Source organism: Eptatretus burgeri, chromosome 7 (assembly GCF_056783735.1).
Source record: "Eptatretus burgeri isolate ZD-2024b chromosome 7, Ebu_testis_v1, whole genome shotgun sequence".
NCBI classification, from domain to species: domain Eukaryota; kingdom Metazoa; phylum Chordata; class Myxini; order Myxiniformes; family Myxinidae; genus Eptatretus; species Eptatretus burgeri.
The window spans coordinates 63281275-63296273 of record NC_140967.1 but is presented as its reverse complement, the minus strand read 5'-3'; the positions used below and the strand labels follow the sequence as shown (position 1 = coordinate 63296273).

At 45.5% G+C, this 14999-nt stretch overlaps 1 protein-coding gene across 5 annotated transcripts in view; it reads right to left on the bottom strand.

The window, feature by feature from the left end:
- The window catches only part of INPPL1 (inositol polyphosphate phosphatase like 1), a 138870-nt gene that overhangs the window by 26862 nt on the left and 97009 nt on the right, over nucleotides 1-14999 (bottom strand). For all 5 annotated transcript variants that reach the window (XR_015060169.1, XM_085888790.1, XM_085888787.1 and 2 more), the window contains exons 14-22: nucleotides 14878-14974; nucleotides 4502-4640; nucleotides 4219-4318; nucleotides 3895-3983; nucleotides 3698-3779; nucleotides 2728-2817; nucleotides 2443-2547; nucleotides 2187-2275; nucleotides 1552-1639 (exon numbers count right to left, since the gene is read on the bottom strand). Coding sequence is in view for 4 of the 5 variants with exons in the window: in XM_085888790.1 (XP_085744916.1) it covers nucleotides 1552-1639; nucleotides 2187-2275; nucleotides 2443-2547; nucleotides 2728-2817; nucleotides 3698-3779; nucleotides 3895-3983; nucleotides 4219-4318; nucleotides 4502-4640; nucleotides 14878-14974 (879 nt within the window). In the remaining variant the exon portion in view is untranslated. The remainder of the gene's footprint in view (nucleotides 1-1551; nucleotides 1640-2186; nucleotides 2276-2442; nucleotides 2548-2727; nucleotides 2818-3697; nucleotides 3780-3894; nucleotides 3984-4218; nucleotides 4319-4501; nucleotides 4641-14877; nucleotides 14975-14999) is intronic.

Genomic DNA, 14999 nt, shown 5'->3' with positions numbered 1-14999 from the left:
GTCTTGATGTCCAAGAGGAGCAGCTCATGTGCGATTTCTCACCCAGTTCCTTCTCCTCCGTTCACCTCTTCTTCTCCTGGCTCTATTGGCATGCAACTGGTACAGTGTCAAATCGATGAGGTCATCTTGATGTTGGAGGACAGCTAGTAGGTATTGACGTCTCAGCCTTGCCGGATCTTCCATCTCTCGGATGATATGGACATCGACTCACCATGGAGTCTGAAACACTGACGGGTTCCTCCTGTGAACCCCATTTTTATATACCAATTCCCCGAAACGCTGCCAATACGCCATTATACGGTAACTGTAAGTTAGAAACACGTTCAGTAAGTTCTGTGGTCGTCCGGAAGACGTCAAATACGTCTACATACGTCAATATGCGTTGGAGATACGTTACACATAGGTTCAAAGCACGTTACTCATAGGTTAGAAATAAGTTTCGGGTACGCTAGACATTACCTCCACGTATTTCGACTTATGAGTAATTTACAAGTAACGTGTGTCGACGTGTGTCAACGATCGCATAACATGCCTACAACTTATGGCGGGCGTATGCGGAACGTGTGAGTCATACGCTGGCATACGTCGAAAAATTTTGAGCATGCACAAAATTTGTCGACGAGCTCGGCGTACTACGACGTATGCCAGCGTGCTTCAGCGTGCTCTTAACGTATACAAAACTTACCCATAACGTATTTGACGTGTGCCAGCGTATTTGTCAAATTTTTCATACGTCGGCATACGCTGACTTAAACGTCAAGGTGTGACAGCCCCTTTAGTCTCGCTAGGCCGGGATAAATATAGTCGATCTACACCGAAGACTTGCTTTGGCAACTATATCCTCTTTCAGATGTGGTGACCAAAAGTGAACACAATAGTCCAGATGAGGCCTCACTAAATTCATATGGGGTTAAAACTACCTCCTTTGATATATAATTATTTATCCCCCTATGAATAAAACCTAAAACCCTGTAAGCCTTACATCTGAGCTCAATGTCACCTACAAATTTGGAAAGCCTGCTCTTAGCCCCACTGTCAAAATCCTTGATGCAAATTATTAATAATGGTCCCAATACTGATCCTGAGTTACACCACAACTTTACTCATCCCAGCTTGACAACCTCCCACTCACAGCCACTCTTTGCTTCCTATCACTAATCCAGTTTGCAATCCAATCAACTACCTGACCAGCCACTCCACAAGACCTCACCTTAGCGAACAACCTCCGATGTGGTACCTTATCAAATGCCTTTTGGAAATCTCGATATACTAGATCCACTGCACATCCCTTATCCACCCAATGAGAAACTGCTTCATCTAACTCGAAAACCTGGAGGGTTGTTCAGGGAATCTCGAGCGAAATAAAGGTATTTTGCCTTCAAATACAATTTTTGAAATGCCTCTCTTACGTAATGTGCATACGTATCTGTAATCATGTGGTTGTGTACTTCAACTAAATGGGAAATTAATAAACTAACTGTTGGTTAAATGCAAAGAGGATTGCAGAGTGCAGAGACAGTGAATGAAACAAGTTACTTAAATGGGACATACCATAAGACTCAAAACCATCCATGGACTTGATGCTGAGTAGAAGATGCTGATCCTGAAGGTACTCGAGGTCTGAGATCATTGGCTTGAGCTGGGATCATTGGTAAAATGGGAGGGGGGGGAGGGTGAATGTGATCAAAAGATGTTGGAGAAGGAAATATCATAAACTTCCATCCCACGATAGCCTTGCTTTATGTGAACCGATTTATTATATCTAATCTACTCCTTTGGTGGCACAAATCTAGGTAGGCAGCTCACCTCCAATCCTTCCTACCATTATCTGCAATATGTGTAACTGCCTCCCAGCTTCTCTCAAATCTTGTTCCTCACTTCAGCCATTGAAGGTGAGGCGTGACCTCATCAACTTGTATCATATCTTCAATTTGCTTCTGAGCTTTTCTGTTCTTCCGATACTTCTCCATATTATTCCTTCCATCTAACGCACCTTTCCTTCCCACTTTTAGTGGGAAGGAGCTTTATACATTTATACACCTCAGTCTTTCAGCTCTTCCACGAACCTAGATGCTGTCTGAAAAAATGATGTTAAGAGAGTAATATGGTGGCATAAAGAATGACAGATGAGAATTTAGCAAAAGAGAGAGAAAATTAGTGGAGAAGTCAAAACTGCAGTAACTAACGGTGGGAAGTTGAAGATCAGACCAGCCAAGTTTCAAGAAGTTGATAACTTCACTTTGCTGCGTGTCATTCTCCGCACTTTTGCAAGAACCTGCAAAATTGAAACGTACACAAAACAACCATGTCTCTTTGCAGATCACAAGCTTCATTGAGGGTCAACAATGCTGAACTATCGATGATCAACGTGACTTGGTGCACTGCACTTTGTGCTCCCAAGTGTTTGATCGATATCAAATAGTAAAAAGTGCAAGGCAATACCTTCTAGACAACTCGAGTAGAATTCGAGGAAGAATTTTGTTCGGCTGTTGGTCTTCACAATTGCCTCCACGCTCTCAAACTTGATGTAGGACTCCTCAACACTCACTGAGATAAATAAATAATTCCCATCTCTAATCCAATATCGTTTTCAGTTGTACAGTCTTACAATGTGCGAGTACAAGTTCCTTTTACCTGCCACTTCATTTCTTTACAAAAGGAACCAATATTACCAGGAACAAAACTCCCTCCAAGCTATGCACGACAATGTTTCATGTTGAGGACTACCTTTTTTGGACACAAACTGTGAGGTTACACCAACTTCAAACGTGGCAAAGACCGGGGAATGATCACTCGATACGATGTCATCAGTGCATCCTGTTGGCATGGCAATACATAAGAGGGAACGTGAGAGCCAACAGAGACAACAGATAAAACACAATAGATTGAGCGCAGCAAAAGTCATATGACATCTCGCTGTTGTTGTAGTCACTTCATATTCTTCTTCTGCATGCAGCACAAGGATGCGGGGTAGCATCATTGGCGAATCGCGTGTCTGTGCCGCTGACGCAATGCCCTCTGCTGGTTATGGTAGGAATTTGGAATTTAGCCATGGTGCTGGCGATAGCACGCCCACTCTTCGCGAAGCACACCATGGGATCTTTAATGTCCACCAAGTAATGTCAGCAGATTCGACGCCCAGTTTAATGTCCATCTGAGGGACGGCACACACATTGATGAATCCTCCCTGTGAAACACCGGGATGACATTTTATAGCTGGGCCGAGATTCAAACCCAGGCTCGACAGCTCAGAGGTGAGTGTACGTAACTCTAGGCCATACTGCCAGCCCTGTAATCACGTCACGTTGCACGAACAAAAAACAAACAAAACCAAGGCAATCGTTCTCCCTGATATTACGGTAGGAATTTCTCAGGAATGTCTTCACAAAGCCTGAAAATTATTATCCAGTCGTTATGAAAATGTTCATCAATGGGACAATCTTTGAAGGACGAGTCCCGAGAAATGGGTTTTGTGACGATGATAATCAAAATACCATGTATCCTTCAATTTTAAGAAATGAAAAACATAAATTAAGTGTTGTCTGTATGCTTTCATTGAATCATCAACTTGTGAATCCTTCAGCAGAGTTGGTTCCATGCGATGACAGATATTGAACATCTAAAATGAGATAAATGCAAATTGAGCTGACAGTTGAAAATGTTGCAAGAGGTGGAGGACAGGAAGAGAGGATATCACCATAGGAGCTGCAGATGAGATGGGTCTCTGGGTAAGACTTCCAGAGGATTCGGTCGCACCACGATGGGACATTAACACGAACCTGTCGGGCAAACAGAAAGCGAAATCGGCAAGCAAACTCCAAACCTTGAGTAAACCCCATTTGTGCAGCTTCATCAGTCTTCGCCCGATTTTTTTTCCCCTTATACAGTACTTACACCAGTTGTCTTGAATTTCTGCCAAGCATACGAGTCACGTGTGCCGCGCTCATACCGGTATGTGGGAGGAAACGCAATCTCCTCTTCATCTGCGAGGAACAATCGTTACAGCATTCGCAACCGACCGATCCATTCACACACAATACATGAAACCAGCTCGACGCAAAAACCAGATCAAATTATTGTGTCATCAAAAGATCAATGTGATACTGTACAAATTTGAGCAGTGCAGAAGGACATTGCATCCTATCATACACTGTACCGTGGTGTGCCAAAAACTTGGTGATTAATAATATGGTGCAGTGCAAGAAGGCGAAGGCGTACTGAAGCGGAGAAAAACCTTGTTCTTCTCTCTCTCAAGGTTAAGCTGATCAACCTTGAGCAGAGGTTCAAACTCTTTCTTACTGACATGTGCGATTATCTCCTGCAGGATAGAACAACAAATGCCGTAATCAGCACTATCAAAATCATCCAACTTCCTGTCAGTCACATTTTAAGCAAAGATTTAAAACATAATCTAACATAATTATTGTCTTCGCCACTGAAGAGTCATCCGATCAAGCTCAGAAACCTTTGTGTGCCCCCACCACCCTCAATACTCACAAACCTGCACATCCATATCCAGTCGGTAGTTGAGGTCTCCGAACCAAAATAGGTGAGTGAAACGGCTTGTGATATCAAACGAGTTGAGACGCTTGTCTCCCAATGACAGGAAGCGAAGAATATCCAAGTAGTTCTGGTTCCGTCTACAAGACAACCATGCAGGAGAATTCCTTCAGTGCCTTCATACATTGGGATCTGGAAACAGAGTTTGGCCAGTCCTTTGCCTAACCCAGCCTGGCTTACAACCTCTAACACGTAAAATGCACCCTCATTATAATGTCAACAGAGGTCAACATTTTAAAACATTTACACCCACAACAAAAATGCAATAAATACAGGATATAGAACACATAGCATGACCAAAAGTTAGGAAACGCGCAACGTTAGCAATTTGAAACTGTACATTTGAATTGTAACTCGAGGGCATTCGGTAGAGCGTTCGGTGGAGGTGTACCTCTGCACCACAATGCCCGATCCAAGAAAACATATCTGGCCCAATACATTTTTGAAATATGATGCTATACATCGTTTTTCTCCCGATCTCTCAATGATGAAGACTACTTTAAAGGTCAAATAATTCTCATATCCAGATCCGGATTCGGATCTTCACCAAAATGGAATCCATTCTTCCTTGTCACACACCCAACGTGTCCACCAAGTTTTGTCCGAATTTGCTCACCACTTCTTGAAATATCGTGCTTCATATAGTTTTTGGCACAATCTCTCAATGGTGAGGAATCTCTTTAAAAAGTCTAGTAGCCGAATCCAGAAATTCATCAAAATCGAATCAGTTCGTCCTTGTCACACACCCAACCTGTCCACCAAATTTATCTGAATCTATCCACAACTTTTTGAGATAACCTGTTCACATACAAACATACAAACAGACAGGGGTGAAAACATAACCTCCTTCCACCTTCGGTGGTGGAGGTAATGAAGAGTTGATCCACCTTTGGCATAAAGTACACTTTGGACTATCACGAAGACTTTTTGCACCAAGGCACAAAATATATCAGTCAGATATACTTTCATACAATTCCTCTTATAAACGAGTGCAAGTACAGTGGTGGATTGTGCTATAAAGATTCTGGTGCTCAGGCAATGTCCCAAGACATCCCAAAGTACTGCATATCGATTGGGTTTAAATTTCATATCCGGCCTGGCTGTGCAGATTTTCAACACGATTTGTCCTCAAACTAAATCCGAACACACTCAGCAGTATCCAAATATGATAGTTGTCATGCTGGTAAACATGAGGGTTCTCAACATAGTATTCCATCAAAGCTTGTCGAGAGGAATTGTCCAAAATAGCACAAAAACACAAAATATTAATTCTTCCCATCATTCCAACCGAATGGCTCAGTCCCACCAGCTTTCCGTATAAGGAAAATCAGATCCACAGCATTCTCTGGGGTGATGCCAAACCCAGAGTCATCCATCAGATTGAAAAAGAAAAAAAAAACACATGCATCAAGTTTAATCACTCCACATGATGTTTCCATTCCATTATTTAATTCATCGATTTATTTTTACATCCCAGGCACTTTAGCGAGCGATTCACTTGAAGATTGTAAATCCATTGGTTGTGAGAGGAATCGCTTTCATCAAAATTTTAACGATGCAGTTCCCCTCGGATTGTGAACGTGCCGTGTGCAAATTCAGTGTGCACGTTCACTTTTTCGGTGATCAGTTTAATACCAGATATACAAGTATTCTTTACGCTGTTTGAAAGTCCTTCTGGCCCAATGTACAAACAATTTTAGCCTGCCTGCCTGATTTTCAGCACTGGCAGGACATGCCCTCTTTGATTTGCGAAGGACATTACTTTGACTTTGGGAGGCACCACTGTGGAATTTGGAAGGCCCCATGTGACAAATAGCTGAACTCTGTCAGAAATGTCTGATGTAGGGTTGAGAGATGAACATCATGATAGCAGCTGATGTTTTCTGCTCCAAAACAGGGGTGGACTGGCGGTACGCAGGGCCCTTGGGCAAAAGGGGTCTTTGGGCCCCCTAGATACAATTTTTGAATGACAGTGTGAAATAAAAGCTTAATAAAATACACATACGTGCATAAATATGCAGAATCAAAATGACACTGTGAATTATTAAAAACAGGTCCACTGTAATTTACGAACTTAAACTGGTGAACCCCATATTGCAGAGTACAGAACATACGTTACAGTCCAAAGCGTCATGGAACGTTAAGTATATAATATCACAAACGTCATGGCAAATGGCCTGAAACAGAACATGGAATAATAAAATGCGCAAACGGACAAAATTATTTCTCCGTGTCATTTACCTGAAGGATTTTCGGCTTAGGTTTGAGAACAGGTAAACGTAATTACTACCGACTGCATTAAATTAATGACTCCAGGTGTGGGTGGTGAAGCGAGAGATTTTGTTCCTGCGTGACAGATGGGGCTTATCGCTCCCGGGACGTGCAGCAAACGCTGTATGGGACATGATTCCGGTGCTCACACCACTCACAGTGTGAAGTCATATAATGATTGGTATATAACCATAAGGTTTCAGTCACAAGTGGATGGAAGCTTTTGATGTTGCCCTGAGGATGACCTAATAAGCGAAACCAGTCGGTAATTGCATTTCCAAACACTTGTGACAGCTTCTGACATATAATTACATTTACCATCATGATTTGATCTGTGAGATCCTCTCTTCCGGGAGCCGCAGACATAGCCATACATTGCGCCGGTGACGTCACGGCATTCGGCTTAGGTCGGAGAACAGGTACACAACACACATATATATATATATATATATATATATATATATATATATATATATATATATATATGTATATTGCTATGTTTGTGGGGTAGATGAAGGGATTTCATAGGAAAGTTAGGATTGAAAATAGTTGTTTGGTCTGTGGACATGTTGGAGACATCTCAATGTAACTAAGTAAGGAAACTGAGCTTAATTGTTACTTATCACCACACAGGGGGTGATGTGGTGCTAATTAGATTGGGATTAAGGATAATTCCACAATATGGAATCCCCCCCCCCCTCCCCGTGACTTTTCCCTATGTTTTTGTATCCCTACTTTTCCCTACGCTAAACCCTCCCCTAACTGGTGCTCCTTTGCCCATGACGAGGATGTTCACTACATCCTGGTCGGGGATCGGGTACTCGTGCAAAGGCACGGTAGGCCTTTCATCGCCAGGGCGGCGGTTTGCAACTCGCTCGTCCCCTTCATTTGGGCGATAATTGGGACCATAACGTCGCCCCGTCGATCACACCATGCGCTCGCTTTCGAGCCATCCACCATGTGAGCCGTGCGTTTCTCACCTGGCCTTCGTGCTGCGCGATCCCTGCTGACGTCACTCACACACGAGCCCGGCAGCGTCGTCGGGACACGTTCCACGCGGCCCGCGAATTCCACTCGCAGTGCACAGCACGCGGAGCCTCACACACGTGCTCACATGGGGCCACGTGCTTTCCAAATTCACACAATCGCCGCCATTTTAGCAGTCCACGTGGTCTTTTCATAACAAACGCCGTGTTTCGACGCCGGCTCTCGATCACGGAGTCGTGCGCGCCTGGACCATTTGCAAAACACGGAACGGACCACGCACGCAGCGTTCCGCGTAGCCGGCATGGTTTCCAAAATAGCTCCGTCCGTCTCATTTGGCTCGCCACCCACGTCTCCCGTCTGGGTCGGTCCATGTTCCATTTCCTCACGTGCACTCACACATACCATGTAATTTGCACCACTCACATGTTTTAACATGCACTCTGGGACATTCACATCGAGGGCTTGTGTTAGCCCAAAAGATCCCAGGGTTTCTATACCCCCAAGCTCGGCATGTACCCTTTCGCACCATGCAACGGCTCCACCTCGTACGGCCTTACCGGACTCACCTCGTCACAGCCTGCCTCGAGGGAGCATACCGTCTCTCGTTCCTGTGGGAGGTTAATCCGACCCTCGCATTGGGTCTCGAAACATTCCACCCGCCCAACCTCAATGTCCCCTACCAGTTCTACTTGTGTGTGCTCCTCTTTGGTTTCGTGCAATTCGTCCTTTACCACCTCTAGTTTCTGCGTCTCTTTTACCTGATCTATCTATCTCCCTTCGTGTTTCTGTTAATTCCGTCATCCCCTGTCCGAGTTTACACGTCTCCCTTAATTATCGTGGCGTCACTCGTCACCTCGACCTTGCCCATCTCCATTGCGGTCCGAACAACCTTCACACTCCCCCCGACTCGGTCATTTCCCCACGTAGTGTACTGATCCCACTTGCAAAATTCCGGACCACGTTTTTCATGTCACTACTCAGTTTTGCATTTCACCTCCCAGTTCCTGCGCATTCGCATTCATTCAGCTTTCTATTCTTTGCATATCACTCCTCTGTGCTTGCATATTCCCTTTTATTAGTGTTAACATCTCCATTATCTCCATAAACTGCTGCGCTGTCGGTTGCAGGGAAAGATCTCCCTGAACGGTGTTGTCCTGAGCCACAGATTATTTAAGATTACCTCAGAACCGACCTGTACCAGTCCGTCTTGGTCCGCCATGGTCCGTGCTGAGAATTAAATAAAATTTAAATCCTCCTCTTAATTTGGAGGGAAAGGGGGGGGGGGGTTGTCAAACAAACCCCTGGTCCGAATCCCGTAAATTTCTCTATGGAGGCTGAGGGGTTCGAATCCCTCTCCAGACACCAAACTGTTGCGGGTCGGGGGTCGGTGGCGAGAATGATCACTTGGTGGGGAAAGCTACGTCGTCTCCACCAGACTCCCCGGAATTGGAGGCCGTCGCTCGGATAACTTCGCGAGACGGCGGGTCGTTTAACCGACCGTGGAACGCCAATATCTCGACCGCGTGGCGTAGGGTTATTTCGGCTCGATCCAATGTACCTAAGTAACCACGCGGTCTCGGCTACCGGGGATCCACACCCTCAGAACGCCTGGCCGAACCGGATTCACTCTACCGGCAGCGGTAAAATTACACCTACTGACTACCACTCTGCCACCCACCTTTCCGGCTCGGATGCAGTCGAGCGGGCCTGCCTAGGACGTCCCGGCTACAATTGTCCGATTACCAGGGATAAAACCCCGCCTAAACTCAGATCCGAACCATGCTGGACCAATGCAAGAAGGAACAGAAATGGACTGAGAACATTTCTGTGATGATTTAATGACAGTAAACAAAGTCACAAAGCAAGACTTAACGCGAATATACAAGCAAGGAATATTTACAATGATCCAAAAACACTTATTCAGTTCAACTTAAAAGACGGGCCCACACACAGACACACACACAAATTAAAATAAATCCAGAGTTCTTTATTGGACCCTCGCAGCCGAGGAGAGAGGTGAGCTGGGGGTCAGAGTCGAGCTGGGTACCTGACCGTCGGAGGAAGGGGGTGCTCCGTGATGGGGCACCTGACAAAGGTCGTTGGTTTGGTCCCCAGTCGCACGTGTAGGCCTCGTGGTTTGTGGCGGAGCTCGGGTGGTGAATGGCCGGGGTCCATGGAGGGGGGTCAGGGTCACTCTTTCCTTCCTTTTAGAGGGCCAACAGAAACATGTTCGCCACCTCAACGACGTTCTGCTCAACCTTCGTGACAGCCCTCGTAACAACCATTGTTATCACCCTTTCGTAACACCCTTCGTAACCCCTTCGTAACAGCAAAAACCCACCAAAAAAACGCTCTCAGGGAGTGCTCGGGGATTTATCGACCTCCCTCAACGGGGAGGGGCCCTTGGTGAAACACACCTCGCTGTCCACCTTTGATTGGACAGGGTCCTATGGCCCACCCTTCCGGGCGGGGCCTCGGCCCCTGCCGGGAAACCCCAGCCACTCTTCCACGCGGGTTCATACTTTACGAGTAACAGTATCAACGCTGCAACGGCCCCTGCCGGGAAACCCCAGCCACTCTTCCACGCGGGTTCATACTTGACGAGTAACAGTATCAACATTGCAAAAAGGTAGTCGTGAAATAGTTACGTTTGTGGAAGGAACGTTTGTGGAAGCGGCAAGGAACGGCGGACTGGACGTATTTGCCCCGTATGCTGTGGCCAGAGAGGCGAGGTTTGCAAGCGTTGGAAGATACCGTGGTTGGTTGTTGGATGTTTGTTGGATGGTAAATATTGATTTAACCTTACTAAAAAAACATCGCAACACACACCTTTGATTCTCCCACTAGACAAAAGGAAGGGGATCTGACAACACGCATACTTAACGACATCACTGACTTTTGGGACCTGTATGTTGAATGCGTATGGTTTCCAGATCCGTAACAATATATGTGTATATATATATATATATATATATATATATATATATATATATATATATATATATATATATATATATATATATATATATATATATATATTCTTTCGGCTGCTCCCGTTAGGGGTCACCACAGCGGATCATCCATATGATCCACATAGTGATTTGGCACATGTTTTACGCCGGATGCCCTTCCTGACGCAACCCTGGTCGCCTCTTACGACACAGGGATATGGTACACCTATTTTAACCGGGGTATACACCGGCCCAGTATACTGGTACTTATTTCACTGATAGATGGGTCATCCTTCTAAGAAGGATGACAGGCTGAGTCAACCCCCTGGTGTATTAATTCAGTGGCCCAACGGGACTTGAACTCAGGACCTTTTGGATCCCAAGCCGCTGCCCTAACCACTGCGCCAACACCAGGCTATTATGTGTGTGTGTGTGTGTGTGTGTGTGTGTGTGTGTGTGTGTGTGTGTGTGTGTGTGTGTGTGTGTGTGTGTGTATGTGTATGTGTATGTGTATATATATATATATATATATATATATATATATATATATATATATATATATATATATATATATATATATATATATATACATATATTGTTACGAGCATGGCCCTTAGTAGGCTACTAAAGATAGGATTAGCTCAGATCCCCCATTAAATGCATGTTTAGCTCGGTTGTTCGGTAAAATGGGCATTACATGTGTGTCGGGAAATGCAAGAGGCATGTTTATTGTTCGTACAGTGGTGGTGTGCCGAGGGCTTCTTCTTCCTCCCCTCTCCGGACGATAGGCCCCGCCCAGTCGGCAGAGGGGGAGTGGCCTGGAGAGGGAGGTGGAGCTGAGGGGACGAGTTTTTCGGCTTCGTAAAGGGGGAGGAGCCGGTGGCTTTGAAGCGAGCGAATGAAGACCTCGTGAAATGGTTCAGTTTGGGTGAACAGTCGGTTTTCGAGGTGTGCTCGGGTTTTCTAAGTGAGCGAACGAAGGAGGGGCAGTGTTGAATCTGCCCGGAGAGAAGCTGAACCTGAGCGTGCCGATTTCTGCCATTTTTGGCAGTAAGAGTGGCTGCCTGCACATCGAGTCTGCCTTTTTGGCAGTGGGAGAGGCAGCCTGCACGTCGAGTTGGCGATGGACTCTTATGAGGAGGTGATCGACAGGTTCAACTTGTGTCTGGCCGCGGAGCCTCCGTCCCTACTCACCTCACGGCTCAACACGTTTGTCGATCCACCTGCGGAGCCGGGCACCTCGATTGGGCCTTGTCAGGTGAACAGGCCAGGCCTGGATTTGTATGCTGGACCTTGAGAGAAATCAGCTGAAACCCATCGTCGATCTAACGGTCTTGTGCCGTCGACATTGCACGATGAGGAGGGCGTGCGCACACAGTGCCTTGAGAAGAAAAAATACAGCGCGCCATCTTGCCACGCGGCACGTTCGAGCTGAGGGCTCGAATCCGTGGACATCGGCTTGTTACGAGCGACATTCGTGCTTTTGACACGTTCCTCTCATCCATGAAACATCAACAAGTACTCTGTCTTGTCTGCATGCTGTCTGTCTGTCTTGTCTGCACGTTGTTTAAAGCATATTTCGGTAGGGACCCCCTCGAAACCTGTAATCCGTAGTTCCCTAGTTAAGAACAGGTTAAAGATTGTTAATAAAAACATTGTCGTGAATGTTTTGCTTGTGTTGCGTTCGCTGATGTTCCACAATAAATCTGGTTGGTTCGTATGAAGTTGCCACTATGGATTAATTCGTGTCGCGTCAAGGAACGATCCGTTCGATTGGCATATAAAACCAAAATTGTTACAGACTGGCAGAAAACGCTCGGCATCTGACAAAACCAGTCTGTAACCGGGGTCTATCTTCCCAACTGGTAAGGTCCAGGATAACGTTGGTATCGCGATTGAAGACGCGTGACCTGAGGTCTGTGCTGAGCCAGCCGGCGTTATAAACCCCGGAGACGGCCGGAGTGGGTTGAGAATCCCTCCGTCCCCGAATCGTTAACAATATATATATATATATATATATATACATATATATATATATATACATATATATATATACATATATATATATATATATATATATATATATATATATATATATATACATATATATATATATATATATATATATATATATATATATATATATACATACATATTGTTGCGGAAATGGCCCTTAGTGTGTTATTAAATATAGGATTAGCCCAGATCCCCCATTAAATGCATGTTTAGCCAGGTTGTTCGGTAAATGGACGTTACATATGTGTCGGGAGATGTAAGAGGCTGTTCATTGTTCGTACATTGGTGGTGGACCGAGAGGTTCTTCTTCTTCCTTCCTCTCTCCGGACAATAGTCCCCGCCCAGGACTCTGAGGGGGAGTGGCCGAGAGAAGGAAGTGAAACTGAAGGGAGGAGCCAGTCGGCTTTGAGGCGAGCGAGCGCCGGGAAGGCGGTGGTGAAGCTGAGCACACCGAGTCTGCCATTTGGCAGTAAGAGAAACTGCCTGTGCACCGAGTCTGCCATTTTGGCACTGGGAGAGGCCGCCTGCACGTCGAGTCGGGCAATCGACTTTGTAGAGGAGTGGTTTTGGCCGGCGGTGCCTCCTCTGCCATGGACCCAGCCTGTGGAGCCCAACACCTCGATTTGGCCTTGTCTGGTGAACAGGCCAGGCCTGGACTTGTATGCTGGACCTTGTGAAAAGCCAGCTGGAGCATACCACCGTGGATCTTCCGCTCTGGTGCAGTCGACCTCGCAGGGTCTGAACGCGCCGAGGCTGCGTGCGTGAGGGCTGCGACAAATGGACGACGCCGCCATTTTGCCACGCGGCGTGTTTGAGCTTGGGTGCTCGAATCCGTGGACATCGGCTTGTCACGAGCCGCATTCGGGCCTTTGACACTTTTCCTCTCGTCCATGAAGCATCACCAAGTACTCTGTGTCTTGTCTGCATGCTATCCGTGTCTTGTCTGCATGTTGTCTAAGTTTTATCTCGTCAGGGTCCCCTTCAAAACCCGTAATCCGTAGCTCCCTAGTGAAGAACGGGTTATAGATTAATTAAAACATTGTCGTGAATGCTTTGCTTGTGTCGTGTTCCCCGATGTGTCCCCAATAAATCTGGCCAATTCGTATGAAGCTGCCACTTTGAATTAATTCGTGCCGCGCCGAGGAACGATCCGCTCGATTTGGATATAAAAACCAAAATGGTTACAGACTGGCAAAATTCGCTCGGTCTCTGACAAAACCAGTCTGTAACCGGGGTCTATTCCCCCAACTGGTAAGGTCCAGGTGTACGTTGGTATCGCGATTCGAGGCGCGTGACCCGAGGCCTGTGCCGAACCAGCCGGCGTTATAACCCCGGAGATGGTGGTGGTTAAGTGACGCCGAATATTCAGCATTTGGCTGTCGAGAGAAGAGTGCGAAAACCCAAACTGGCTACAGATTGGAGCCGACTTGAGTGGCATTCGAATTCCCAGCCACCACTGCATCCTTAACAATATACATACTTATACATACATATACATACATAAATATATATATATATATATATATATACATTACATATACATACACACACACACACACACACACACACACACACACACACACACACACACATCGTATTCACATTCCTCAACTTTTGTCACATTTCGTTGTTACAGCCTGAATATAAAATGGGTCCGATTTAAAATTTTTGTCACCAATCTACACAAAATACTACATTATGTCAAAGTGTAAACATGTTTTCAGAATTTTTTTATAAATTCATTGCAAATGAAAAGCTGCAATGTCTTGCATCAATAAGTGTGCAACCCCTATGCTATGACACTCCAAATTGAGCTCAGGTGCATCCAATTTCCTTTGATCATTCTTGAGATGTCTCTACAACTTGATTGGAGTCCACCTGTGGCCAATTCAATTGATTGGATACGATTTAGAAAGAAACACACCTTTCCACACAACATCCCACAGTTGATGGTGCATGTCAGAGCAGAAACTACCATGCAATCCAAGGGACTGTCCGTAGAACTCTAAGATAGAATTGTGAGGAGGCATAGATCTGTGGAAGGGTATAAAGCAATTTCTAGTGTTGAAAGTTCCCAAAAGCACACACATACCTGGAAGTTTTTTCATTTCCTGATGTCAGGTGACTGTTTACAAAGCCAAGAGAAGTTCCTCCAAACAGGAATGAAGCCCCTACTGCCCCTTTGTTTCCTGCAGAATAGATTTTAAATTAATT